The sequence below is a fragment of the Camellia sinensis genome, chromosome 4, assembly GCF_055761805.1.
Source record: "Camellia sinensis isolate YWXY chromosome 4, ASM5576180v1, whole genome shotgun sequence".
Classification (NCBI taxonomy): domain Eukaryota; kingdom Viridiplantae; phylum Streptophyta; class Magnoliopsida; order Ericales; family Theaceae; genus Camellia; species Camellia sinensis.
Window position 1 is genome coordinate 84,332,377 of NC_138964.1, and position 27,722 is coordinate 84,360,098.

Consider the following 27,722-nt stretch of genomic DNA (forward strand, 5'->3'; position numbering starts at 1 on the left):
CCTCAATGTGGAGTATGATCCAGTTAGGGGTCGAGTTCTGAGTATGGATACTCTTCCTTCACTGCAGGAGGCATTTGCCTATGTACAAAATGAGGAGAGTCGCCGGTCTGCCATGATGTCCCCTGTCTCTACTGACCGTTCCGCATTACTGTCTACTCCTCGAGATGGCCTCAGCCTGCCTCCTCCGTCTGCTAATAAGGAGTCTGTATTCTGTGATTATTGCAAGAAGCCGCGGCATACTCGTGAGACGTGTTGGAAGCTTCATGGGACTCCATCCGGGGGTCGAGGTGATCGGTCTGGTTCTCGAGGAGGTCGGTCAGGCCAATCTAGAGGACGTGGTTCCTATTCCCGGGCTCATCAGTCTAGTGCCGTTGATACCCTTGAGTCTAATTCTACTTCTGTTACCCAAACTTCTGATACTGAGCTGGAGGATGCTTTGCGCCAATTGTTGGACCGCCGATCTTCTACTGCTCTCAGTACCACTTCCTCGTCATTTGCCCGCTCAGGTAACTTAGCATCTTCTCCTTGTGCTTTCCTGTGTCATACATCCTTGCCTTGGATTATTGATTCTGGTGCCTCAGATCATATGTCTGGCTCCTCTGATCTTTTCTCTGTCTATAAGCCCTCTTCAGGTCAGGACAAAGTTAGGATTGCCGATGGTACTGTTTCTTCCATTTCTGGAAAAGGTTTAGTCCAAGTCACTCCTACCATACATCTATCTTCTGTTCTCCATGTTCCCAAGTTTTCTGTTAATCTGTTATCCTTAAGTCGTCTTACCCAAGATTTGAATTGTAGTGTGACGTTTTTTCCTGATCATTGTCTTTTTCAGGACCTTGTCACGGGGAGGACGATTGGCAGTGGTAGTGCAGAAAATGGTCTCTACTTCCTAGATCAACCGGACAAACTTGCTTATTCTTCCACCACGTCTTCTACTACCCCCGCTGATTTATGGCTGTGGCATCGGCGTCTTGGGCATCCCTCATTTCATTTACTTAAGCATTTATTTCCTTCTAGTTTCGCAAATCATCATGTGTCTGACTTTCTTTGTGAGTCTTGTCAACTTGGAAAACAACATAGAGCTTCTTTTGCTCCCAGTTTGAATAAAAGCTTTGTTCCTTTTTCATTAATACATTCTGATGTTTGGGGTCCCTCTCGTGTTCTGTCTGTGAAAGGTCATCGCTGGTTTGTTACATTTATTGACGATTTTTCTCGTGCTACTTGGGTGTATCTCATGAAAGATAAGAGTGAGATTTTCTCTGTGTTTCGCACTTTTCATAAGATGATTTGTACTCAGTTTGGGGCCACTATCAAAATATTTCGTTCTGATAATGGCGGGGAATACATAGCTTCTGGGTTAGGACAATATTTCTCTGCTCATGGCATTATCCATCAGACCTCTTGCACCAATACCCCTCAACAAAATGGGGTGGCTGAACGCAAGAATCGGCACCTTCTTGACATGGCTCGGTGCATGTGTTTTTTTATGAATGTACCTCGGCCCTATTGGGGCGACGCTGTTCTCACCGCTGCCTATCTTATTAATCGTCTCCCTACCCAGGTCTTGGACAAACAGGCTCCGCTTCACGTCCTCCTCGGTTCTCCGTCCTTGTTTTCTCTTCCTCCCAAAATATTTGGTTGTGTCTGTTTTGTCCATAACCACTCTCCCTCTCGTGGTAAGTTGGACCCTCGCTCCCTCAAGTGTGTTTTCCTTGGTTACTCTCCTACTCAAAAGGGGTATAAATGTTACCACCTTTCTTCTCGTAAGTGGTTTGTGTCCATGGATGTCACTTTCTTTGAATCCCAGTCCTATTTCTTGTCCTCTTCGGTGTCACCGTCCTCATTTCCAGGAGAGCCTTGGTGTGAAGTGAGTCCTGTGCCTCCTATGGTGGAACCAGTTGTTCTTGCACCACCCTCTACTATTGTGCTTCCTATGGTGGAACCAGTTGTTCTTGAACCCCCCTCTTCTACTGGGACTATAGAACCCACTGTCACCAAGAATACGGACGGGCATGTTTATGTCCGGGACATAGACAGAAAACAAGTTAACTGGATACACGGGACCGTTTCTACTACCCCACTGCCATCTCCTGCTTCTGATGAGAGTCGAGGTAACTTTGAATCTCTCGAGTCCATTGATCTTGATGTTCCTATTGCCAAGAGGAAGGGTATGAGATCTTGTACTCAACATCCTATCTCACAGTTTGTATCATACTCTCATTTGTCATCCTCATATAGAGCGTTTGTGTCCAATATTTCCTCTGTTAGCATTCCTAACCATTTTCAGGATGCTCTTGCTACCTCTGAATGGAAACTAGCCATGATTGAGGAAATGAAAGCACTTAGGAAGAATGGCACTTGGGAATTGACTGAGTTACCTCCGGGCAAACGACCTATGGGATGTAAATGGGTATATACTGTGAAACACAAAGCAGATGGGTCTATTGAGCGTTACAAGGCAAGACTTGTGGCAAAAGGGTTTCCTCAGACATATGGCATTGATTATCAGGAGACCTTCGCACCCGTGGCTAAAATGAATTCAATCAGAATACTTCTCTCTCTAGCAGCTAATCTAGATTGGCCGCTTTATCAGTTTGATGTCAAGAATGCTTTTCTCCATGGTGACCTCGAAGAAGAAGTATATATGGACATTCCTCCGGGTTTTGAGGATCATCAAACAGAAGGCAAAGTATGCAAACTTCGGAAGTCATTATATGGTCTCAAACAGTCTCCAAAGGCTTGGTTTGAGAGATTCACTCAGGCTATGATTAAATATGGCTTCAAACAAAGTCAGGCAGATCACACATTGTTTGTGAAACATTCCTCACACGGTAAGACTACAGCCCTTATTGTTTATGTAGATGACATTGTTCTTACAGGCAATGATAGTGGGGAAATACCTCTGTTGAAGAAATATTTAGCTAAAGAGTTTGAAATCAAAGACTTGGGCAGCTTGAAGTATTTTCTGGGAATTGAAGTTGCTCGCTCTAAGGATGGGATATTTATCTCACAGAGAAAATATGTGATTGACCTGTTGAAGGAAACTGGGATGCTTGGCTGCAAGGCATGTGCCACCCCCCTGGAACCCAATCAGAAATTAGGGGATGATGAAGGAGGAGAAGTTGTGGATAGGGGGAGCTATCAACGATTAGTGGGTAAGCTCATTTACCTATCTCACTCCCGTCTTGATATTGCTGTTGCTGTCAGTATAGTTAGTCAGTTTATGCATGCTCCTCATCAGATTCACCTTGAGGCTGTCATGAGAATCTTGAGGTATTTGAAGTCTGCTCCTGGTAAGGGTCTGTATTTTTCAAAGTATGATCATCTTCGTGTAGAAGCCTATACAGATGCTGACTGGGCTGGGTCAGTAACTGATAGGAGATCAACTTCAGGGTATTGCACATTTGTTGGCGGCAACCTAGTTACTTGGAGGAGTAAGAAACAGAATGTGGTTGCCAGGTCCAACGCAGAAGCTGAGTTTAGAGCTATGGCACAAGGTGTGTGTGTGAACTTTTATGGATCAAATTATTGTTGCGTGATCTAGGTATTGATCAGACGGACTCCATGCAGTTATACTGTGATCTATGAAGCACGGACACAGACACGGATACGGATACAGACACGGACATGGACACGGTACACGGCAATTTTCAAAAAATGGGGACACGGACACGGCGGGGGACACGGCGAATTTTATTTTATTTATTTTATATATTTTTATGTGTTATGTAGATTCATATTACATTCATCCTAAATTAAAATTAACAAACACTAACATAGTAACATTAATTGAATAAACATAACCATTACATTTAAACAAATTAATAGATCATCCATTCACAAAAAATGCACAAAAAAGTCATAATAAACGATAACAAGAACTAAGACGAGAAGGAGAAAACATTCAACATCCAACAATATTTTTCACAAAAGTACTAAATAAGAGAGGCAAAAGATTAAAAAAATAAAAAAAAATTAAATTAAAAAAAATAAAAATAAAAATAGCCCTGTCGTGTCCCCGCCGTGTCCCATGCCGTGTCCTCATATGGACACGCGTGTCCCCGCCGTGTCCCTGCCGTGTCCCCTGCAAAAAAATCATTAAATTAAAGGGACACGCCATCTGGCGTGTCCCATACGTGTCCCCGGCGTGTCCCCGGCGTGTCCCCGTGACGGACACCGCCACGGCACTAATTTTGGAGTGTCCATGCTTCATAGACTGTGATAATAAGGCCGCCATCAACATCGCTCACAATCCAGTTCAACATGACAGGACAAAACATGTTGAGATTGATCGCCACTTCATTAAGGAGAAACTCACTAGTGGTATCATTTGTACTCCCTTTGTCCAGTCTGGTGAACAACTTGCTGACATTCTCACTAAGGGAATTGGGAATAAACCATTTCATGACATCGTAGGCAAGCTGGGCATGAGAGATATCTTCGCACCAGCTTGAGGGGGAGTGTTAGCATATTATATTAAGTGTTAGCATATTATATTAGCCGAAAGGTACACTAGGGTCTGTCTGTAATCACTGTAATCATTTTATGCACTCAGGGATAGCACTCAGGGATCATCTTGTAATTGCATTTCTTGTAAACCCTAATCTTCTTTTATAAATAGGGGGTGATATTCTATCATTCCCCAAGCTGGTTACCCAAACTTCACTAATAATCTAATGATGCAGTAGTCACCTAACACATCATGTGAATGATTTGGAAACTACAATCACCCACACTAACACATTGTATATACTAGAATTAATGAATTATAAACTAAGGCTACAAATACTTGCCACATGATTAATTGTTCGACATATATTATGTCTACTAGGTTGGCCTCCACTTGCCTCAAGGCCTCAATGCAAATATACTGCTAGCAATTAACATCTAATTTTTTAGGCAAACCAACATAATGCTTGAGCAGTGGTGTATAGTTTTTCTTTTTCTTTTTTTCTTTCTAACAACTAGAAAAGGAATAGTAATGATCAGCGCAATTAAACATTACAGTCGTTAGTTGTCAATAATAAAAGCCATTAAGAAAGACTGAAGTTCAAAGATAGGCTTTATAGTTTAATAGAATTGTATTGGAATAACTTTCGTCTAGTCTAACTAGGATATAGACTGATAAATTAATCACTACCAAAACCAGGATAACTCAGTCAAGTCGTCACCAAGGTTGTTAAAATCGGGATCCTAGGTAGGATTGTTGAGAGTCTTGTGGATCGGATCATAGGATTGAATCGAGGATCGTAAGATCTTACTTTCTATTAAAAAAAAAAAGATAAAAAATACAAATTAGATTGTCACATATTAAAAATAAGGTGAAAAATCATAAAATCTACGATCCTACTTACGATCCTATACGATCCTACTTGCGATCCAATTATAACATCGATCCTACAACAATCTGGATCCTTTTAGCAATGTAGGATCATAGGATCGTTTTAATAACCATGGTCATCATAATCACGGTCACAACTTTAACAACTCTTTAAGATTATCATTTTACAAATCTGTTGGAAAGTTTAAAATCACAGTAAGCTAAGATAGCTTGATCTTAAGAATTTTATGCACAGGAACTAAACACAATACACCCAGTGCCCTAAAGAACAAAACAACAATCGAAAACTAAGCAAGTAAATTTCACTAGGATGTTCCTGTAAACAAAAAATATCACTTTATTTAAGCAACAATAAAAAAAACTGCCCTCAAAGTGACCTACTGTAGATAATACATACTTAATTTTGCCAAATCTCCACAGCACTAGGACATGAATTAAGTGTAAGAAATGAGATGTTATTGCACTACCTGAATGCAGACAATAGCAGCTACTCTGGCCTTGAAGCAGCGAATATTGTCAGCATCTTTTGCTGGTCCATCATTGTCACTGTAATCTGAATCAGAGGAGGTATAATCAATAGTAGAAAATTCTTGTACTGAGAAACTCACAGATTCCTGAGCTTTCAGTGGCTGCAGAATTGTCAGGTCCTGTTTGCGCAAATGTGGTGGCCTATATGGACCAGAATCTGATTTACTAGATTCTCCCAAATTTAACTTAAGCCTCAGGGAACTAATGTCCTTCTTGTGACCAACCAATGGATACAAAAGTTGGGATTTATTAGCAATGCCATAGATGAAGAACATCCTCAATGCTGCTACAAAACCCGCCACCTTCAAAATTAATATATATTGCATAAGCCAAAACACCATTAGTTTTGCAGCAGATACATAATATTTACTTGATTCTACATCACATAACAGAATGTGTATCCCTTTTTCATACTACATTTTAAAACAGAACAAAGACACATTGCTTACATGGTCTGAAAGCGGTCCCTTAGGATCTATAAGAACCAAGTGCAGGCAATGCAGAAGTGACGTATAAAACCTGCAGAGCAGAAGACCCACCAAACCAAATGCTTATCAAATTCATAATTGAAATGCTGTATGAGCTATAGTGAATGAGTATGGAAAGGGAAGGGAGGATACTTGGCCATAACATTATCTTCCACAAGTAGATTCTTAGATGCCAAGACATCCATCACATTTTTAAGCACCTAATTTGAAACAGGCAAACAAAAGTCAGCAAATTTGAGTACATATAGTCAGCTAAACAAAGGAGTCAGCTCACCTGAATTGTTGATTGCCACATGTCAACTGAAAGAGAAGACCCAACTCTAGAGAATACTTCACTAATCATAGTGAAAGTGATTGTCTGAACTTCCCATAAACTGTTGTACCTTGGTATTCTCTTTCCAAATTCAGCAGTGTACCTCTGGTTGCCACTAAAGGAGGATGAGCAATATAACTCGGCATGAGAACATGCCACAATGCTGATAAGAAAATTTAATAGTTCTGTGTTTTCTGATAGCGAGCATTTTCTCTGATAGACACTAACAAGACATCTGGAAGAAAAAAGGTCACAGCATGAGCCTCATAATAGTTTTTGATAAGTGTGATCCTCAGAATATTTTGCAATAATAAAAGCTAGGTGTGGTGAATTTTATGACCACAGAAGCATAAGCAATTCCAAAGAAGGGTGGCAAAAGTAATGGGAAAAAATCACTAGATCTGAATCTGAACCAAGCTTCGGCACAAATATGTAGTTCATAGTGAGGTTTCTTTACTTTAGGAGGTCATCTCCATGGAACAGTATGCCCAAATGATGGGAACAAGATGAGACCAGGGCTCCCAAGGAAGTGAACTAAGTCCAAAAGTTTGGAAAGAAGTTGCTAAATCAAGATATGAATCTTGAATTGAAAACATCTTTTTTCAAATTATGTATCATAAGATTTAGTAAACTTTCTAAAATGGGTAGAAAAACATATCTAGACATGTAAAAATCAAAAATCTATTGTAAATCTGAAATATTAGACACGTGTTGATGTAGGATAAGTAGGGAAGAGGGAGGAATCTCACACTCAGCCAGAGCCTAAATCACTCTAATGTACAACATCACAGTCCCAAATCCATGAGCAGTTCAACATATTTGGTTTGGGGCTTTAGTGATATAACATATCCCCTTTAGCGTACATCATCTTTTCAGCGATGAGAGGTGAAGCACTAGGCTTCCTGGTTGCTGCCATGGCTCACAGCAACTTGCAGAGAGAGATTCATTGACACCTTGTCATCGACAACGATGCTCCAGTGAGAACTCAATAGTGGCAAGTAGCAACTACTGATTTTGACTGGGTTGCTTCAAAACTGAAGTAGATGCCGTGTCTTGATTGGGGTGTAGCTGATCGGAACAGAGAGAGTAACCAACATGGTGCTAGCAATTTCAAACAGCCAAGCGATGAAGACAACGATGAGAGTAGTGGTGGTGCTAGGCAGTGACAGTGAGGTTGGGTTCTGGGGAGGTTTGACTTCGATTAATGTTTTGGTTTCGACTTTTTTTTGTTGTGGGTTCTGTAATTTGCCTCTGATAGGAGAGAGGAGGGAGGGAGGGAGGAAGGGAGAGAAGGAGAACAGTGATAGGAGATCAAGTCCTGACTGACACGAATTGATGTATAAAACAGTAGGGGAAGTGGGAGAAATCTTGCACACACCACAGCCTAAATACACTTTCAATATTATTGAACCAAAAACTAAATATTAGGGGAATTCACGTGTATGTCCTAATACGTGAACTGATTGTCCAATAGGTCATGTGAGAATTAATGACACTTTTCATCAAACACTAATAAAAAAAGTCAATAATTTTTTATTTTTAGCAACAATTTGAAAATTGTCACAAAAAAATGTCATTAATTATAAGTTTTAACAACAGTTTAAAAAATTCATCACAAAAAAGGTCACTAATTTTCAACTTTCAATGACAGTTTGAAAAATTCTCATAGAAAAATGTCACTAATTATAAGTTTCAACGACAATTTATAAAAATCGTGACAAAAATAAGTCACTAATTGTCAATTTTTAGTGACATGTGCAAAAAATTGTCGCAAAAAATTATTTTTAACGATGATTTTATCATAACTTATTTTCAATAGGACTTGATAGAAATTAAGTCCACCTATTAAGACCTATTGGTAGTTTACCTAAATATTACAACGACATAAGCCCAATATTTATAGGCCAAAACCCTAATTTAAAATAAGAAACTAAACCAAATAATTTTCGGAAATATACTCGAATCTTTTAAGCAATTATTTAGTTAAATCCTAGCTTAAATAATACTAATAATAGAAAATCTACCAATTTCATTTATTGGACCAAAAGGTCCTCAATTCTACGGGCTTCACTCTAGGTTTCCACATCCGATAATGGGTTTACAAGTAGTCAAGGGCTGCATCAACCATCACATCTTAATGCAAAACTTGTTGTAAGTGGTGACCCAGCGGGTGGTTGCCTCCATTTCAAGATGTAGTGGCTCAGTGTATTGATTCACTAGAAAGAAAACAATTAAAAATAAAAATTTTGGAAAAAAAAAAAAAAAAAACTTCTTGAATTACAGGAAACAAGCACTCAAGAAGCTAAAGCCAAATTTGAATGTGAGGCCTTGTGGAGAGATAAACATTTCTCTGTCTTGAAAGTTGGGAGTTGAGAACACAAGGATCTAAAGACAATAAAAGAAGGGGAACGAGTAGAGTAGAACGAAATACAACCACCTTAAAATCCTTAAAGACTTTGAGAGACCACGTCCAACAAAAAAATAGTTAAAGAACTGTTTGGAAAATTTGATGGTGACTCAATTAATTCCATCGATTCACTAACTCACCCACCGATTCAGGCTCTTTGTTGACACACCCAAGTTACCCAACAAATTCGTATCAACTAGGAATTCAATCAAGTTGAATCGTAAGTTTTAAATTGTAAATCATGCAATTTTAACAACTAGGCTGGAGAGTCAAGAGCTTACTAGCTCATCAAAGTGGGCTAATGTGTCTTTACATACCGCTCCCATGATGTGAAGGATGGCAGGCCTCAGAGACTCGAAACAAATCATAATGCAGCCAACCTGCAGGACTGAGGCACTTTGCCCGTGAGGTTGTATGTGGAGTGTAGGTTGCTTCCTGACATGTCATGCTGTGATGATCTCAGTCCTCTCTCTTCTCTCCATTGGTTCAGCCTCAATTAGCTCTCAATCAACTCTAGGCACTAATCTGATTGATCTCTTTGGATGTCCCCAAGTCAACATCCCAACCTGGAGACTTGGTATGCCAATGGACGACACCAGACACCGAGCTGGGCCCCCGAAGCCCTGCTTCCAACCTGGGTAGACTTCAAGAATCAGGGTCTTCTATGATACGGATCCTAGTTTCACTAATGCAACCCAAACCATTGCATGATGACTCTGTTCTTTCAGATTTAAGTACCTATCATGTGGAAGCTGCCTCCACAGGCTTGGCCATCTAGTATGTGGGGCTGAATGCAAGGTGGCACTTCCAGACTGTTCTGACTGGCCATTTGGTCAACAAACGTAGCAAATCAAGAATCTGGAATTTCACTGTACCAAGGATTTCCTTACTAAGGACAAAAACACCAATTGCAGATACTTTTGGCCCCTTTTATTAATTAAACCATAGGGACAAAATGACTCAAGAAACTGTTTGAACATGAAAGAAAAAAAAAAAAGGTATCCAGAAAGAAAAATAAAAGGAACACGACTGGCCTTGTAGTCTCTAAACAATGCTTTAGAGCTCTAACTACAACATTTCCTGATAAAACCCTCTTTCTACCAGCTTTGCCAAGAAAGATCTCCACCATCCTTCCAAAGGAGTCAAGCATGAGAGCCCAATAAGATGAATTTATGTCAAGGGAAACACGATGGCTAACGTCATAGACCTGCAATGAATAAGACAAATTATCAACAAATTGTGGCTCCACAGGGACACCAAAAATATACAAATGTGCGTGTGTGATGTCAAAATTTGCATTTTTCTCTTCAAAACAAATGGGTGTCACTGTTCTCAATGGTTAGGAGTTCAAACTAAATTTAGCAGTTTCGTTCTACTCCATCCAATAGTCCCATTTTGTATTCCTTAAATTGAAAAGTCCAAAAAAAAATTTATCGACACCTTCCCTTATGATCATTCCTTAAATTTATGTATATATATAATTTCAGTTCCTAAAAAAAAATTCAAATAAGACAAAAGAACAAGTTCAAATTTTATTATTCAAAGATGGTCTCCTTGAATTGTGTGAATGGTCAACTACGATTAGTAAACACCCTTTAACCTTCCTTGTTCACTCTTGTGATGGAGGCTCAGAGTACAGGATTTGAGGGTGGTGCTACATGGCGGAACTCATTGCCTTTTTGCAAATCACACCATGCTTGGTTTCACTTTTCAAAAAACACTTTTCAAAAAATTATACTTTCTTATTTTCCGTGTTTTTTTGTTTTTACTGATTTTTTTAAATATTTTAAGCAATTTTTAAAATTTTTAAACATACCTAACTTAGATGTATCTAAAAAGTAAAAAATTTGTGAAGAAAACTTCTTAAAAATTCACTAAATACCCAAAATACAAAAAAAATACGAGAATTCAGTACATTTTTTATATTTTTATGTATTTATTAATTTTTTAAAATATTTTTTCACAATTTTTTTACTTTTTAGATACATCTAAATAAGATGCATCTAAAAAGTTAAAAAAAAATGTTTAAAATTTAAAAAATATCCACTAAAAACAAAAAAAATACGAAAACCAAAAAACTTTACGGTGTGTTCTAAATCAAAAAACTCAAACCAAACACACTGAATATGATTGATGCAAATAATTATCTACTATGATGATTGATGCAAATAAGAAGCAACAAATGAGACATTTACGGTGTGTTCTAAATTGAGGCTATACCACGACTAAAGGTGAATGTGGGAAAGAGTGAGCTGCCACCTATTGGGGAGGCAATATTAAGTCGTTTGAAAGAAGGTTAGCCAATAGGAAGAGAATATTTATCGAAAAGTGATGTGTTAATTCCGATCAAAAGCACCTTATCTAGCCTTCCCACTTACTATAAAAATAAAATATAATATAAAATAAACAAATAAATAACAATTCCAACTTCAGTCGTGGAAAATTTGGAGGGGCTTCTACATGAATTTTGTATGGCGGCCCCTTGGTGACGATTACAAGTATTATCTAGTGAATTAGGACTTGGTGTGTTGCCTTAATTTGATCAACAACAAAGATTTTATAAAATAAAGAGAGAAAGAAATACAAAACAGTACAATGGAGACACGAAGTCCACCAAGAAAAGAAAAAAGACAACAAAATTAAATATTGCACAGAGCTATCCAATCTCTACTAGTACTAATTAAAAACAAAAGAAACCCATTTGAAAGAAGATGACACTGATACCCAAAAAAATTCGAATAACAATTTACTCCATAAACCTTCTATGTCCTCAAATTTGTCCTAAACAATTCTCGCATTTCTTTCCAACCAAATTACCCAAAACACCACGCAAATTACACAGCTCGACCTTTCGTATAAAGGCCAAACCCCTAAAATCAATTAATTGCATCTGAACACAAGAAAAAGATGACACCCAATCCACCTCCACCAACCGAATCAATCTCCATCACAAATCCAAAGCCAAGAGGAACAATGTAAAAATGAATTATCAATATTATGCTCACACCTTCTACGCATAACACACCATTGTAAATATAAATAGTAATTAGCAAGGTTTTAAAAAGCGGCTGCAACCGTTACGTAAGGGCCCATTACAGTCGCTATAGCAGTGTGAAGGAAATTCACGTGTAATGACCATTTCGGTGTTACATAACGCCGTAGCGGTGCCGTAACAGCCGTAACGGTCCGTCAGACACCGTTACACCCTTTTACAATATTCTGAATAGTTTCCTTTCCCAAAAAAAAAAAACAAAAGCTTACAAAAAAAGAACAAATATTCAAGTGATCTAAGCCCAAAGAAAAAATCTTATATGAATTTTTTTTCTTTATAATTTTTTTTTAATTTATGGCACAATTTTTATTTTATAATCCTTTCATTTAATAATTGTGAATATTTTTTATTCAGTTAGTTCAGGTATTGGTAAAAATAATTTGTAGATAGAGATAACGTTGGCTAGCGTTGTAAATAGAGATATGGATCTACTTAATTTGACTAACGAAATGACCTTTGATAGAGCCACGTAAAGAAGAAGGATTCATGTAGCCAACCCCATTTGATGGGACTTAAGGCTTGGCTTGGCTTGGTTTGGTTTGGTTTGGTTTGGTAAAATCATTAACTATTGAAATAAAATGTAAAAAACTCCTTTTATAGTGATTTGAAAATATGAAATATATTGGATTATATGTAAAAATTAACAAAAATTTATCAAAATTTATTTTAAATCCCAATAAATGTGATTTTAAAAAGAAAAAAAAAATATGTTTATCGGTAAGTTTTCTTCAAATTGTGATTACCGCAACCGTTATACTACAAACTTTACACTCCGCAACCGCTACGGCGTCACCGCAACCACTTTTCAAAATCTTGGTAATTAGATTTCGTTATATAAACCATGTCATTGGTATTGAGTTTCTTATGAGTCACAGTCCATACAAAATACTTATAGTTTAAGTGGCACATTTGCATTCCAAATCATATTATGAGGTTCAAAGGATACTACATTTGGATCATCAATAATCTAATTGAAAAATGATTTGCAAGCGGGTACTCCACATGAATGAATAGACCACATTCATTTATTCACATAGTGATGCAATCAAGAATATAAATTCAAGAGAGAGCACAAATCCCCAATTAGGGGATAAACCCCTAAGGGTTAGAGAGAGAAAACAAAGCTCTTACTCTGATCAATACGGATATTCTTTTAATCAAAACTAAGTACAAATGAGATTACACCACCCTATTTATAGGCTACAACTAATAGGACACTTGACTAAGTAAGTGGACATTTACATACAGCTCATTTTGACACTTGGAGCACTTATTCTACTACGCCAGTACTCCCCCTCTTTGAAGAAACTTGTCCTCAAGTTTTATCAGCCACAAAGCAACGCAATCCAATTTCATTTTTGAGATGTAGAGGAAGAGTGATCCAACTACTGTACTATAGCATTTCCTTGCTCAAAATGGTCTTCACAACTGATCCATCCACGAATATGGGTAGCAACCTAGAATACATAACCGCAAATGCAAAGATAACGACCCTCATCATTTATTCTTAAACCTCATACGAGAGCTTGGCAATCCTCCATTTTCCAAACCTTATACTTCTAATCTGCATACATGCAGTAGAGTGCTTATCCTTAGGAATGAGACCAACGGCTGGCAAAGGATAGCTATCCAAAGCAATGTTGAGGAATGTGAAACAATAACAAGAGTTTCGACGATGCATTCAATAGACAAGAAGAACTCAAGAAGGTTTGAAGAAGAGCTGGAAATCGAACTTCCTTCCTTCCTCCTTCCCTTGGACACAATTCTCAAAATGAACATTGCGGCAACCTGAATCAAAGCAAGATGACTTCCTATAGAGAAGTACAGGAGAGTAGCAACATGTGGAACTTCAAATAAGATCTATGAATTTTCCACAATGCCAATGTTTTCTGCAAGAGGCTGCACAACCTTGGTTAAGGGAACAAATTGTCTTCTCATTTGCATCATCGCATCTCTTTCAATATGATTTTGATTTAGATTGGCATCATTCCTCTTCTTTGAATCAAAGCAAGACAAACTCTCATTGAACCATCAAACTTCCAGCACTGTTGCAATACAAATGGACAACAAATTTTGGGATACAATTGAATAATTCTAGATGTTGGACCCCAAAAAACAAATTTAAACCAAAGCAATTGGACAAAATCTAACCGGATCTTTAGGCGTCGGACCAAATTAATAAGAGCAAAACCAACTTCAAATCAACTTAACTGGATCTGAAATATATCCGAAATCTTTAATACAAACTAAACCACAGTTGACTGTTTCGAAACCTCTAGCTCACCAAATCAGTATTTGAAAGCTCAAATTAGGTCAGATTAGGGCTCAACGGACTCCCCACTGGATCCATACTCATACTCCAACTGAACAAAGTCAAAGTCATTGAAGGTGGAATCAAACTATAATTGAAACCAAGATGCACCAAGACGATCAAATCTCTGGTCGCAAGGCACTCTCAATCATTCACGATCAAATATGGATTTGCCAATGCGAATGCGAATCACAACTCAGTTACAAGAACAAAGCACACAACAATGGAATCGAACCCGAATTGAACTAGATCTGAGGGGCTAAGAGTTTCAAACCAGATTCGAGCCAGAGAAGACTTTAATCGAGCCTTTCGAACATAGATCCGAAAGAGTCAATACATATTAGAAGGGTTTTAGCACAAATCTGAGCGTTTCGAAGACAAATCGAAGCCTTTACAGTTTACAACTTGATCAATATTGCAACTGGTTAAAGTCAAAGTCGTCTGAGGTTCCAATCAAAGAACTTAAATTGCGAAAGCATAGGAACTTTCATTGAGAAATTAAAGTCATAGCGAACCAAGACTGAAGTCAGAACCAAATCAAACTCAACTTGCAAAATCGAAATGGAAGTTCAATTGCTGGTCGCGAATTCCAAATCTAGGTTCAGTTCTTGATCGTGACTTTGAACCCGTGTTCTCTCTCAAATCACGTCCAAAATGAAGTTAATCCAAACAATCAAAGCTCGATGGAGATGAGAGCTCGAAGAAATCACATGAGTCCAGGAAAATATCAACTAGGACATTCAAATTTAGTTCGAAATTCACATGAAATGGTTCAGGTCTTCGAAACTCAAATCAAAAGGTCCAATTAGACTCAAAATTGCTCGGTTTAAGAGGCTGGATTTTGATTTGTATGCACAAAACCAGGTTCAATTCGAACAAGCTATGGTTCAACTTTATTCCACAACCGATGTTGGACTCAAGTTTGAATCTGGTTGTGACTCCTATGTTCAAACTATTAAGCCAATAACATTGTCAATTTGTCATTAAGCCAAAGTATAAAAACATATTATTAACAGTGATCTTATTAATGGCACGACTGTCAACACACATTCCCCAAGAATAATCTTTCTTAGGAGTCAACAACACAAGGACAGTAATGGACTGAGACTATTTCTAATGAAACCTTACTTTAAAAGCCCCTCCATTTGCCTATTCAACTCAACACAATCCATAGGATTCATATGGAAGGTTAGGCAACTGACATCCTAGGACAAGATGTATCACAAACTGAATATCCCTCATGGGTAGCAACTAATCAAATAACTCTTCAACACAATGTAGAATTCTCTCAACTTGTTGAACTCAAGAGAAAAGTAAACTGTGTGGTCAAATGCAACATAAATAGCTCCCTTGGCCACTAAGTTTAAACAGATGCCATACTCTTCTCCTACTTTATCAAACTCTCGATTAGTCACGATATGAAGATTTTGCTTGGTGAATGCCTTAGAAGAAGACCCATGAGTTACACACTTATCCTTGTCAATGGGTTTTATAGGTTTTTCTAATCTTACCACCAATGTTTAAATACATATGTATTCTCACTCTCATAATTAAGCACAACTTTATCATACAGACAAATGTGACCAATAACACATGAGCAACAACATCCATAGGTTTAGCTCACTTATAATGGAGTCATAAGATCAACCTGCAAAATGATATAGGCATCAGTGGTTATACTATATATATGGTATTTATTTCTATATATACACAGTATACATATTACATGATACATGTCAATTAAAAAAATATAAAAATATAGGGTAAACTACCCATAGGTCCTAATAATTGGACTTAATTCTCATCAAGTCCTATTAAAAATAAATCTGGGTAAAATTGTCGCTAAAAATAATTTTTTTGTGATAATTTTTTATTTATGTCACTAAAAATTAACAATTAGTGACTTTTTTTTGTCATAATTTTTGTAAATTATCGGTAAAACTTACAATTAGTGACTTTTTTTATAACAAATTTTTCTCATAAGATCTATTCGACAATAAATCCACTTATTAGGACTTACACATAAGTTCCCCTTAAATATATCACTCTCTGGTACAAGCTGCAATTTCGTCATCATTATATTCTTTCACCCAATTATAATAATTGTGTAGCAAACAGATACATAGAGACAATTGCAACCAAAAGCAGAATAAAATGGAAGTGTTATTTTTGTAAGTGTGAAATTAATGAAAGTTTAGCAACACAGAGAGAGAGAGAGAGACAGAGAGAGAGAGAGAGAGAAATTTACGAAGTGGGATAGTTGGGTAAAGGTATGAATGACATCATCATTGAGTGCAGCAGAATCAGCAGTGGTCCGAGCCACTTCCATCAGAAACATCAAATCGGAGGTAACCTACAAATGGCAGAGAGATGTATGCATAAATCAATAGGAGTGAGCAACGAATATAACAAGAGAAAGTAATAGAAATGGAGTGAATAATAATAAATCCACCTCGTGAGAAGGCAAGTCGGAGGCGACGCGGATCAAATTGTCGGAGTTAGAAAATATGAGATGGTTGAGAAGGTGGACAACGGCGGTGGAAGGTGGCGAGGTTAGGGTTTCGTCCCTCAGTGTTAAGAACGCCATCCTCCATGACCTAACCGCCGAAAGCGATGGAGATGGCGATGCTGCCATATCTATCCCCCACCTTCCAAGTTACTCTACAACAACCGACCACCGGCAACCATTTGTTATGAGCGGCAGCCTCAAGTTTTATAACACTACATAGAGTTCTCAGTTAGACTGGTTTCAGTTTTTTATTTATATTTATAAAAATTTTAAAAATTTAAATAAAAATTTGTTTAGTAAAATTTTTGATTTATAAATACAACAATGATTCATCCCACTAAAAATATCACCACTAATAGCACTAATGCATTAAAAAAGTAAAAAATAAAAAAAATACAACTCCAAGACCAAAACATCACATCATTCATGGCGGGACCCACTGCCACCTAATTAGTGGGAGCACTAATTAGTGCTCCCAAGCATTTTTCTTATAAATAAGTGGTGTTAATTTATAAATTTAACCAAAAAATAAAAGCACAAAAAATATGTTTCCGTTTTGAATTTTCAATTTTTTTTTTATTACAACCCAACACTAGCCACCACCCGCCATCATTTTCCACCACCGTCTTCCGGTACCACCACTCACTTGCCGCCACCACCCACCTGTCACCCACTCGCCACCACCACCCACCCCTCGCCGCCGCCACTATCCACCCCTCGCCGCCGCCACCACCACCCACCCATCTGCCATCCAACCGCCACCTGCCACCTGCCACTACCATCCACCCCGCTCGCGCACCACCACCCACCACCCACCATCACCACCACTACTACCACCATCACCCACCACCCACCACCAGCCACTCACCACCACCCACCACCCACCATCACCACCACTACTACCACCATCACCCACCACCCATCTACCACCACTACCCACCACCACCCACTCGCTACCACCTACCACCCGCCAGCGTCACCCACCCACCCACCCACCACCATCCACCACCACCCGCCATCCGCCACCCACTTGCCACCACCACCACCACCCACTCGCTACCACCCACTACCCGCTACCACCCACTACCCGCCTCCGTCACCCACCCACCCACCATCACCACTCACCCGCTACCTACCACCACCACCCGCCACCCACCTGCCACCACTACCCACCACCCGCCACCGTCACCCACCCACCCGCCACCACCACCCACCCACCGCCACCCACCGTCACCACTTTCCACCACCATCTTCCGCCGCCACTTGCCATTTCTCACTCTTTTTTTATATTTTTAAAATTTTTTAAACATTTTGTCAATTACCAAACGCGTTTGTAGTTTATGTTTTTCTATAAATAAACAAAAATCAGTTTATAAAATTTTTGTAAATATAAACTGAAAACGTAAACGTTACCAAACACACTCACTATGTTTGGCAAGTTAGGGGAGAAGAAAAAAGAAATGAGGTTATAAGAGAAAGAAAAAGAAAAATTACTGTGATTTCTCTTCTTTTTTTTATTTGGTTAAGTAATAAATAAAAGAAAAAAATAATTATGATTTCTTTTTTTTTTTTGTTTGGTTAGATTTCATAAAAGAAAAGAAAATAAATTTTTTTATATTATATTACTAAAATAACATTTTGCTAGATATGAAAAGTCCTTGAAGATATGGGCATCAGTTATTTTATTTCTTTTATTTTTACAAGGACAAAATTGATATTATGAAAATATAAGAATATGTTAGTTTCATTTCTCTCTCAATCTCTCCACTTTTGGAAAGATTGGAAATGAGAGTTATAAGAAAAATTGGTTTCTCTCTATTTTTTCTCATTTCTATCTACTTAATTATCCAAATAAGTAAGAGAAATACATATCTCTCAATTTCTTTTCTTTTCTCTCCAAATCACTCAATCCAAACATAGTGGGATAGCAGGCTATGAAAATAAACGATTACCTCTCTCTCTCTCACACTCAATGTTTGGTTTCATTTTTTTAAAACTACTTTGACATGAATTTTTGTTTGTTCTTAAGTGTTTATTTTTATATTTTTTAGATGTATCATGTATTTAAGGCACTCTATCCATAAATTTAAATTTGAATTTTATTTGATAAAAATTTACAGTCTAAAATACTTTATTCATAATGACATGTTTAAGTGAAACAACCAAAATATCCTTATATGTAGAAAAATTTGCTGATAAATCTTATATGGAGGAATTGTGATCCATTTAATCTTATGAGATTTCTTATGATTTGATTAGCCCCATCCATTTTGATAAGGTGAATTTCATAGATTGTATAGGGTGTGTTTTCACATTGATAGTCTTGGCCCATATTGATTTCATTTTGGATTTCTTGTTGAGGAAGGAAATTTGGGACAAAAAAGAGGATTTTGTAAGATTTGGGCGGGAGATTCACAGATTTGATTGGTATGGGATCCCTATTTTCTAGTAAACAATCGGTAAGATGGGTTGAATAGCCACACCGCTATGATCTCTCCAATATCATTATCCAAAACTCCAACCAAAGAACAACAAAATCAAAGAAAACCACATACAAAACCACGTCAATATTTGATGTAAAAACCACATCGATATGACAAACCCAGAATACCACATACATACATGTAAAGTGCATAAATCCATACAGGGGGAGGGAATCCCACACTGCAACATAGGTTGAATACCCACACAACCATGACCACCCCACAATCATGACCTAGAACATTGATCATTATTTGAAGTTCATGTCGGCATAACGAACTCATCAATCACCATAGGTTATCATATCGAAAAACTTGGTGTGGATGTCAGGCCAGCATTACACATTCACATGACATAGTCACATGATTAATAAATCATTAAACATTCACATGGTGTTCCGATGAAGTATACATTTGCACAATAGGTCAAATAAATGTTTTTATGCATGTATTTTCATTTGTTTTTTGGTTATCGGCAATGGTACATACACATTTGATCTTTATCTCATGAAGGCCATGAATTGGGGGATGGTTTTCGATGTAAAACACGGTTGAACAATGGTATTCACATTTAGTAATATATGCGTGTTTTGAATATGATAATTTTACATTCGGTAACATTGTCCCACACACATTGACGCATTGATCGCGTTACGGTGTGTATTTTTTAGGAATATGGTATTGCACATTGTACAAGTTATACGACCAAGATGGTGTGAACATGTTTCTTGTGTGGGGTGTAGTTTTGTTCGTGAACACTGTTGTAGACGTCCCCGAACGCCCCGGGAGGGTGAGTCCCGTTCCGTTCGTCTGTGGGGTTACTACAGTTCGGACTCTCGAGTTGTCACGGTTCCTAATCTAAACCAAAGAGTCCAAATCCGGCAAATCGTTTTGAGAAAAACAGATTTTTGAAAGAAGTGCCAAACATGGACTGCTTTGCCAGATACAAAGTCGCCACCTAAATATTTTTTTTAATGGGGAAATTTAGGAAACCCTGACTCGGTGCCGAAGGTCACGTGTCCGTCGTTGCCAGAGTTGCCTCGGCTCGGGAGCTTGGGTACGATCGGGGAAGGTCAGCTATGAGCACCCCCTTTCGCCCGGTCCGAAGACCGGCCTCTTCTAACCATGATATCTGATTTTGAAAACGTTATGTGTTCTTATTCCGGTTATTAGCCTAGAATTACTATGTTATGCGCACAGCAAACAAGTATAGACTAGATTGCCTAATTTGGAAACAAGCATTGCATATCCGTTTGTTTTGAAAAGCGCTTTGGAATTTGCTACTCGCAAGTAGGCTAAAACACGGATTTCAACGAGTTTTTCCAACTCAAACAATCCAACCTTCACCCACAGGCATTCAAACAGTTTATCTCACATAAGCATCTAGCCACATGGTAAGCATGCTGTCATGGCAACATTCGCACGCATGCAACATGCTAAAGCGAAAATACTTACATCGTACTCCGTGCCAAAACAATAAACTAGTTAGCAAACGTGCGTGATCCTAGTTCATGTTAAAAATGGCTAATGCATCGCATGCAAAAATGCAATCTAGACAGGCTCAGCTATCCTAAACATGGCATGTGAAGTGCAATCAATCAATTGATGCACGTATTCAATTTGGAATTGAAGTACAAATGCAGTTAGCGTGATGTATCAAACCTGATGCATGCAATACAAATGCATGAATGCACGCATGCATAGCATAAGGTATGTTAATTTAAACATGTCCTATTACTAACCATTAAAGCAGGTAAGTAAAAAGGAAGAAAGAAGTGAGGATTGGAAGACATGCACACACACGCACCCACACTTAGGCCAAGTTTGGGAAGACTAAATAAGTGCACTTTTTGTCTTTTTGGACTAAAAAATTGAGATTGAAAATATGGATGTTTGGGTTAACTTTTTGACTTTTTATGGAAAAATGTGTAATAAAAAATTGTAAAAATTGGTTTGTAGAGGAAAATTTGAATTGGGAGTTGTGCAGCCGTAATTGTTGACTTTTGGTGAATAGTGTTAACTTTTTAACTTTTTGAGTAACTTTTTGGCTTTTTGGCTTATTTGGGACTTCCCAAACTTAGCCTTATTACAGATTCGCCCTCGCTCGGAGGGACCGAAAGAATATTACAAATAATTAACCTACAAGCTAATTAAATATTACAGACCATCTAATTAGCTAAGCAAATTAACTAATCTAGGGAAAACAGATAAACCGCCTCGGAAGGAGAGCTCGATGCAATACATGCTCGGTCCTGCTCGGAAGTGCACCGCCATGCATAGGCTGCCTCTGTTTTCCTTTCTTTACTCCTCTGGAGGCTGCCAAAACCTCAGGATTGCTTCTATGGATACTGGGAGACATCACCGGCTGAGTAGGATTACCACCGGCAGTGTTATGTGGCCACGGGCCATTGGTGAAGCTATCGGCAGAGAGAGGATTGCCGGTCGGCACTTGGCACTACCGGTCGGCAGAGTGTTCCTGCAGAATCTGTAATTGACAACAGCAGAGGACAGAACTTGCATGGCAATACAATTCAAGCAATGTATGCACCAATCATGTCCCCTATCATGTTTGTGACTCAAAAGGGCATGTGTCTCGATTCTCGGATCACCAATCACGCATTTCCATGCATGATGGCCCAAAGAATCAAGTGTGCAACTTTCATGTCAAATGAAATGCAAACCAAACAAACGAATCAAGGCCCAATTCCTATCACCAAGTTAAGGAACAAGGCATGCATGCAAGATGCAATGCAACCTAGGCATGCAAACTAAGGATGCAACATGGCATGGCAAGACACTTATGCAAGCATACAAGCAAACATGAGGCAATGCGAATTGATGAAAAGGTGGACTTAGACATGATTTAGGCAACTCTAAATAGGCCTAAAACAGTGGCCAAAAGCCCAGGGATTGGAATCAAGCATACATACACACATGCAAGTAAGTTGGACCAACACTTAGGCATTAAATAAGCAACTCTAAGGGACACTTGAAAAGGGATATCATGGACAATTAGCATGCAACATAAGCTTTGAAAATCATGTTAAAACATGGTGCCAAACCAAGCAACAAGGCAAGCTAAATATGCAGCAATGGTCTAAGCATTCAAGGCTCACCAAAGAGGCAATGGACTACACTTAGTACAACCACACATGGCAGGACTTAGGCAACCCAAAACAAAGTTTTAACACATGAAACTAAGCCCAAAAGATCAACTAGATAGCATCTAGATGGTTTGAATTTAAAGGCATGCATAAATGCTAAAACATGGAGCATGCAAGGCAAGCTTCCAAAGCTTCAAAGAGGCATCCAAGGCAAACATATGAGCATGCCAAAGGGACTGAAATAACATGTAGGGTGGTTCCAAACCACCGAAATGATGCAAGCAACACATACTACACATTCACATACTTGAAGCCTACAAGCTCGAATACAAAGGAGCTATACTACGCATGCCAAGATCAACCCAAACAACTATGGACAGACCTAAAACATGGCAAAATGTGCACAAAACCTTCACAAGGCTAAACCTAAAACATGCTAGAGCAAAGGTTAACAACCTAAGGCATATTAAGGCAATAACAAGGCATTACATGGTAGGTATGCTAAGTATGCATGGTGTACTAAAACCAACACACAACAAGGTTATGTCATGGCATAATAAGCATGGAAAACAGCCAAGACATGATCAATACACACTCTAACATGATGCTCCCTCAAGAGGCCAAAAAGGGTCCCTTTTAAGGACAACAAGGGGAGGGGGCGGCCCTCCCCTTTTGGAGACTTCAAGGCACCATCTTCGCCACTGAAATCCCTCAAGATTTCAGTGGTGAAGAGGCCCAAACACCAAAGTCTCGAAACTTGCACAAAATAGCACAAAAAGGAGCCTTACAAGGCTTAGGAGGGGTCAAACAAACCCAAACCACAAAACACTCTTAATAAACAATCAAGAGGGCTAAAAAATAGAACTTTTTTGTCTTATACAATAAGCACGAAAACAGCTCTAAGATAGGTAGAAAAGCAATGCAAAAATGGGGAAATAAAAGGGAAGTTTCTCACCCTTGTAGATCACCTTCACAAATGATGCTCCAACAGCCCTCCTTGGCTTGAATCTAGCTCTAAAACACCAAAACTAGCCTCTTAGAACCTCAGTAGCTAAGAGAAGGTGAAATGGTGGGTGCTTGTGGGCAAAAGTGAGACAAAACACACACACTAAGGCTAAAATGAGAGAGAGGTATAGAGATAGAATATATATCTAACCCTAAACCTAAAACTAGAGCTCTCACAATGTTTTTTCCTCTCTCAAAAATGTCTAACCCTAAGCAAGGGAGAGAAGGGCTCCTCTTATAGAGCTTCTTGTCTTGTAAAGCTTACAAGACAAGCTTCTAAAGAGGGAGATCCCTCCATACACGTGTATGGAGGGGAGCCAAATGCAAGACAGCTGTGATAAAATATCTGCAAAAGTAGATGCACAGTAGTCGGCCGGCCAAAGATGCCATTTTGGCAAAAGGGAGTGTCGACCGGCAATAAATAGTGCCGACCGGCAATATACATTGCCGGTGGCAGCAAAAACCAGCCGGTGGCCTCTGGCCATGGCCGGTGGTGTGTGGGGATGCCTCACAAGGCATTCCCTGCCCCTCCAAGGCAAAATGCAAGTGTTTGGTGCAAAACCAGACACTAAACGGTCGAATTCGGAGATCCTGAGGCAAGGCACGTAACCGAGACCTCCGGGAACTCCAAACGAATACAAACATGGATGATCACCGAGTGTTCAAATGGTGACGTCCAAGTCTTGAGGACGGTCAAAAATGGGGTGTCTACAACTATCTGGCAATGGTTATTCACGTATGTATATTGATAATAAAAAAAAATCACAATTTGGGTAGATTTCACTGATTTTCTAAAACCACAGTTGTCATATTTAGCTTGATCACTACATTTGGGTTTCGACGACGTAGAGTAGTCACACTATTGGACGATCGACACACAACTCTTTGGAATCGGTATGTTCCAACCACCAACCATTTGTTCTCTGAAATCATGGGTCGTAAACATAAGTTTTGCAATCTCTTATACCACTATGATTGAACAAACCTAGAAACAAGGTGGTAACCCATTTAAGATTATAAGGGAATCACAATCCTCACAATTTGACAGCAACAACCAAGAAGGTAGTATGTAGTACTACAATACAGGGTTTTGAGAAACCACACCCACATTGCAACATGGATTGAATACCAACATCACTACGACCACCCCAACATCATCACCTAGAACATCGATCAACAAATTCACACACAACAACAATCAACATTACTTACTTTTTTGGAGTGTGTTACATTGGAGTGCTACATTTGAAAAAGTACACTAAGGAGTTTTTTTGGAGTATTACGTTGTTACATTTAGAAAAAATACATTAAAGAATTTTTTAGTATTACAAGTGTTGCATTCTTGTTTGTAATGTGGGATTTGTTCCAGAATAAGGGAAAACCCAAAACCTCTATAGTGTGAATTTCCCAAATGTGTAATTTCACATTTGAAGAAACCTACTTTTATCCCTCAAAAATTTAATCCAAACTTGTAATTGACTACCTTTTTATGTAATTTTCACTTTAATGGGATTTTTGGGTTCATAAGAAAAAAATTGAGGACCAAATAGTTTATAAGATCATATTTTTAGATTTATTAGTACTTCACCCATATATATATATATATATATACACATATACATGATAGTTTCCAAGCCAAACCCTTACTCTCTCAATCTCCTCTCTCTCATTTCCACCTTTCTACTCTTGTCCCTAATACCACTGTCCTTCGTCACCTTATTTCCTCATCGTCATCCTCCATTCCATCGCCTTTCCTCTTTTCTAGATCTGTTATGTACGGTTTGGATTTATGGTTACCTTCTCTCTATCTTCTCTCTTCTGCGATCTGTCATCGTCGCTCTTTGCCGTCCTCCACTCATATACCTTCTCCAGTCAACTGTTGTTTATCTTCTCCTCTATGGCTTCATCGCCTCTTCATCTCTCTCTCTAGAGAGAGCAAAGAGAGATAGTATTGTTAAAGAAGAGAACCATCTAGAAGCACTCTAGTAAAGAAGTCTTACCTATCCACTGCAGATCTGGTAACGAAGTCCTAATTTTTTTTATTTTTTTTCATTTCATTTTATATTTATTTATTTATTTATTTATTTATTTATTTTGAGATTTCAGTGATTTACTTTGAATAACACTAAATGTTCTATTCCTTCTATGAAGGTATACAATATTGCTTGATTGTTGTGATCTAGATGTAGATCTATATCTAAAGATCCGTTAATCAAATATGCTAACTTGATCTAGATCTAAGGAAATTATTGTATTTAATTTATATTTTTAAGTTTAAAAACTCTTATTGATTTTTCAAATCTAGATATTAGACTGGTGATAAGAACTGCATTTGTCTAGTAATACTCAGATCCACTGCCATCATCTCTAAATTAACTTCAGAATTTTACTATTTGTCTAAATTCTCTTTTTAATTGAACTGGCTTGTTGTAGTTGTTGAAAAATATCTCTCTCTCTCTCTCTATATATATATATATGTATGTATTCCATATATCCAAGATCTATATGTGTACTCCTTCTGTCCCAAAATATTAGTTTCTTATTTCATTTTTTATTGTCCCAAAATATTAATCTCTTTTCAAAAATCAAGTACAAAAATGACATGAATTTTCCATTTTACCCTTCTTTTAAATTCATTAACACTAATATACACAAAAAGTACATAATTATGACAATTGATATTTCCAAAAAAAAAAAAAAAAAACCTAGTATTACTGTACTGCTACTTTATTTCATTACATTTCAAAAGGAATATATATATATATATATATATATATATCAAAAGGGGGCAAAAACAACAAAAAGAAGGGCTGGCACCATCGAGTTCCAATTCTCACCACTGCTATTTACATTTAGCATTGCAAATTCGCAAATGATTTCTTCAACAACACCATCAAAGAAGCTTTTAGTTAAGTGATAAAATTCACCAACAAAAATTATTCTCTATCAACAAAGTTCTTAACTAAGGAATTCACCCAAAAAATTCTGAAGCCTTGTGGAGTTAGACCCCTGGAAGAAGAAGAAAAAAAAAAAGGCAAAACAAAAGATGGTGAAAGAAAACTCAATCATCCATGCTATATATAGACAAACAAAAAACATAGACAGAGACCCAAAAACTCACCTTGACTTATATGGAGATGGGCCAATGCATTTTCAACAACATGAGGTTCACATTGAATATGGCAAGGTAGAATACCATCTCTAATTAGTTTTCTCTTTGCCATATGTGGCAATTTGTAATTGTTTCCACCATTGATTTTCATCACCTCTAACATACATGCTTGCAAAGTTACAAATCCATGATCAAGAGTTACCCATGATAATTCTTCGAATGATTTTTCTACGGCATAAACCAATTCATCAATATGTGTGGGTGCTTCTTGATATTGCAAAGATTGGATCACTCTAAAATATCTGAGGTCCAAAGCATTCATATCCGGGCTGTTTGGGCGTTGATACGATAAGCGAATATCAAAACCTTCTATACTTGCAGCTTCAAGAAATCCAACATCAAATGGATCAACATGTGGTCTTGCATTATCTTGTTGAATGAATATAGTGTTCATTGCACTAGAATGTAGCCATTTAGATCGAATTGCAGGTGGAACATTCTCAATCATACATGCACGAATAACATCTTTTATTATTGATACAATTGCCCTTGTTTCAAGTGCACGAGCTACACAATTTTTACTATTCTTTTTAACTGGTTCCTTGTACGTGAATGGCCAAATTCCAATTTTACCTGAAAATTCTTCATTTTTATTTTCATCAAACTGTGGCCAAGCAACTGCTGTAAGGAACATTACCTTTGTAATGAAACATTTATTTTTACAACAACGTTGTGGTTCTTCTTCTTCAAGACGAAGGTAATACCTCTATACTTTTTTGGAGATGTAAAACCACTTCTCATCAATGTGCACATAGTCATACATGGATTTGAACATTGGCTGGCCTTGAAGACTATTATGCTCAAGCATTGAAAGGCAAAATCGGAGTCTTGCTCTCTTATTGTCTCCAGATAGATGCGGCTTCAACGCATTTGAATACGGCCTAATTTTTCCTTCTTTAATTCTCTTATGAACTGTTGATTTTGGAAAATTCAATGCCTTTGACAATGAGTGGATATTGGCTTGACAATGAAGAGGAATTTCAGCGACTTTCCCATAGTTGAGTTGAACTTGTTT

At 38.0% G+C, this 27,722-nt stretch overlaps 2 protein-coding genes across 11 annotated transcripts in view; both read right to left on the reverse strand.

Annotated features, from left to right (window-relative positions):
* The window catches only part of LOC114268649 (ARM repeat superfamily protein), a 127,360-nt gene extending 110,177 nt beyond the window's left edge, over nucleotides 1-17,183 (reverse strand). For 6 of the 10 annotated variants that reach the window (XR_014366719.1, XR_014366720.1, XM_082925247.1 and 3 more), the window contains exons 1-7: nucleotides 16,890-17,183; nucleotides 16,686-16,790; nucleotides 10,109-10,281; nucleotides 6,629-6,902; nucleotides 6,487-6,554; nucleotides 6,316-6,385; nucleotides 5,806-6,168 (exon numbers count right to left, since the gene is read on the reverse strand). Coding sequence is in view for 8 of the 10 variants with exons in the window: in XM_082925247.1 (XP_082781373.1) it covers nucleotides 5,806-6,168; nucleotides 6,316-6,385; nucleotides 6,487-6,554; nucleotides 6,629-6,902; nucleotides 10,109-10,281; nucleotides 16,686-16,790; nucleotides 16,890-17,072 (1,236 nt within the window). In the remaining 2 variants the exon portion in view is untranslated. Of the gene's footprint in view, nucleotides 1-5,805; nucleotides 6,169-6,315; nucleotides 6,386-6,486; nucleotides 6,555-6,628; nucleotides 6,903-9,355; nucleotides 10,282-16,685; nucleotides 16,791-16,889 lie in introns of those variants that run through there. The other 4 variants (XM_082925254.1, XM_082925253.1, XM_082925252.1 and 1 more) reach the window with 4 other exon arrangements.
* A 7,427-nt stretch (nucleotides 17,184-24,610) lies between these two features.
* LOC145823864 (uncharacterized) lies at nucleotides 24,611-27,341 on the reverse strand. The gene is made up of 2 exons (XM_082923404.1): nucleotides 26,657-27,341; nucleotides 24,611-24,696 (listed from the first exon to the last, which is right to left on the reverse strand). Exons 1-2 carry the CDS (start codon nucleotides 27,339-27,341, stop codon nucleotides 24,611-24,613), a joined length of 771 nt encoding a protein of 256 aa, XP_082779530.1.
* Nucleotides 27,342-27,722: the final 381 nt, after the last annotated feature.

What these genes read in the sequence shown, in the direction of transcription:
- LOC145823864 (XM_082923404.1), bottom strand. Translation starts at nt 27,341, where the DNA reads ATGTTCCTTACAGCAGTTGCTTGGCCACAGTTTGATGAAAATAAAAAT. An exon ending in CCATCTCCATATAAGTCAAG is followed by an intron (nt 24,697 to 26,656) that starts GTGAGTTTTTGG and finishes TCGATGTTCTAG; the next exon opens with GTGATGATGTTGGGGTGGTC.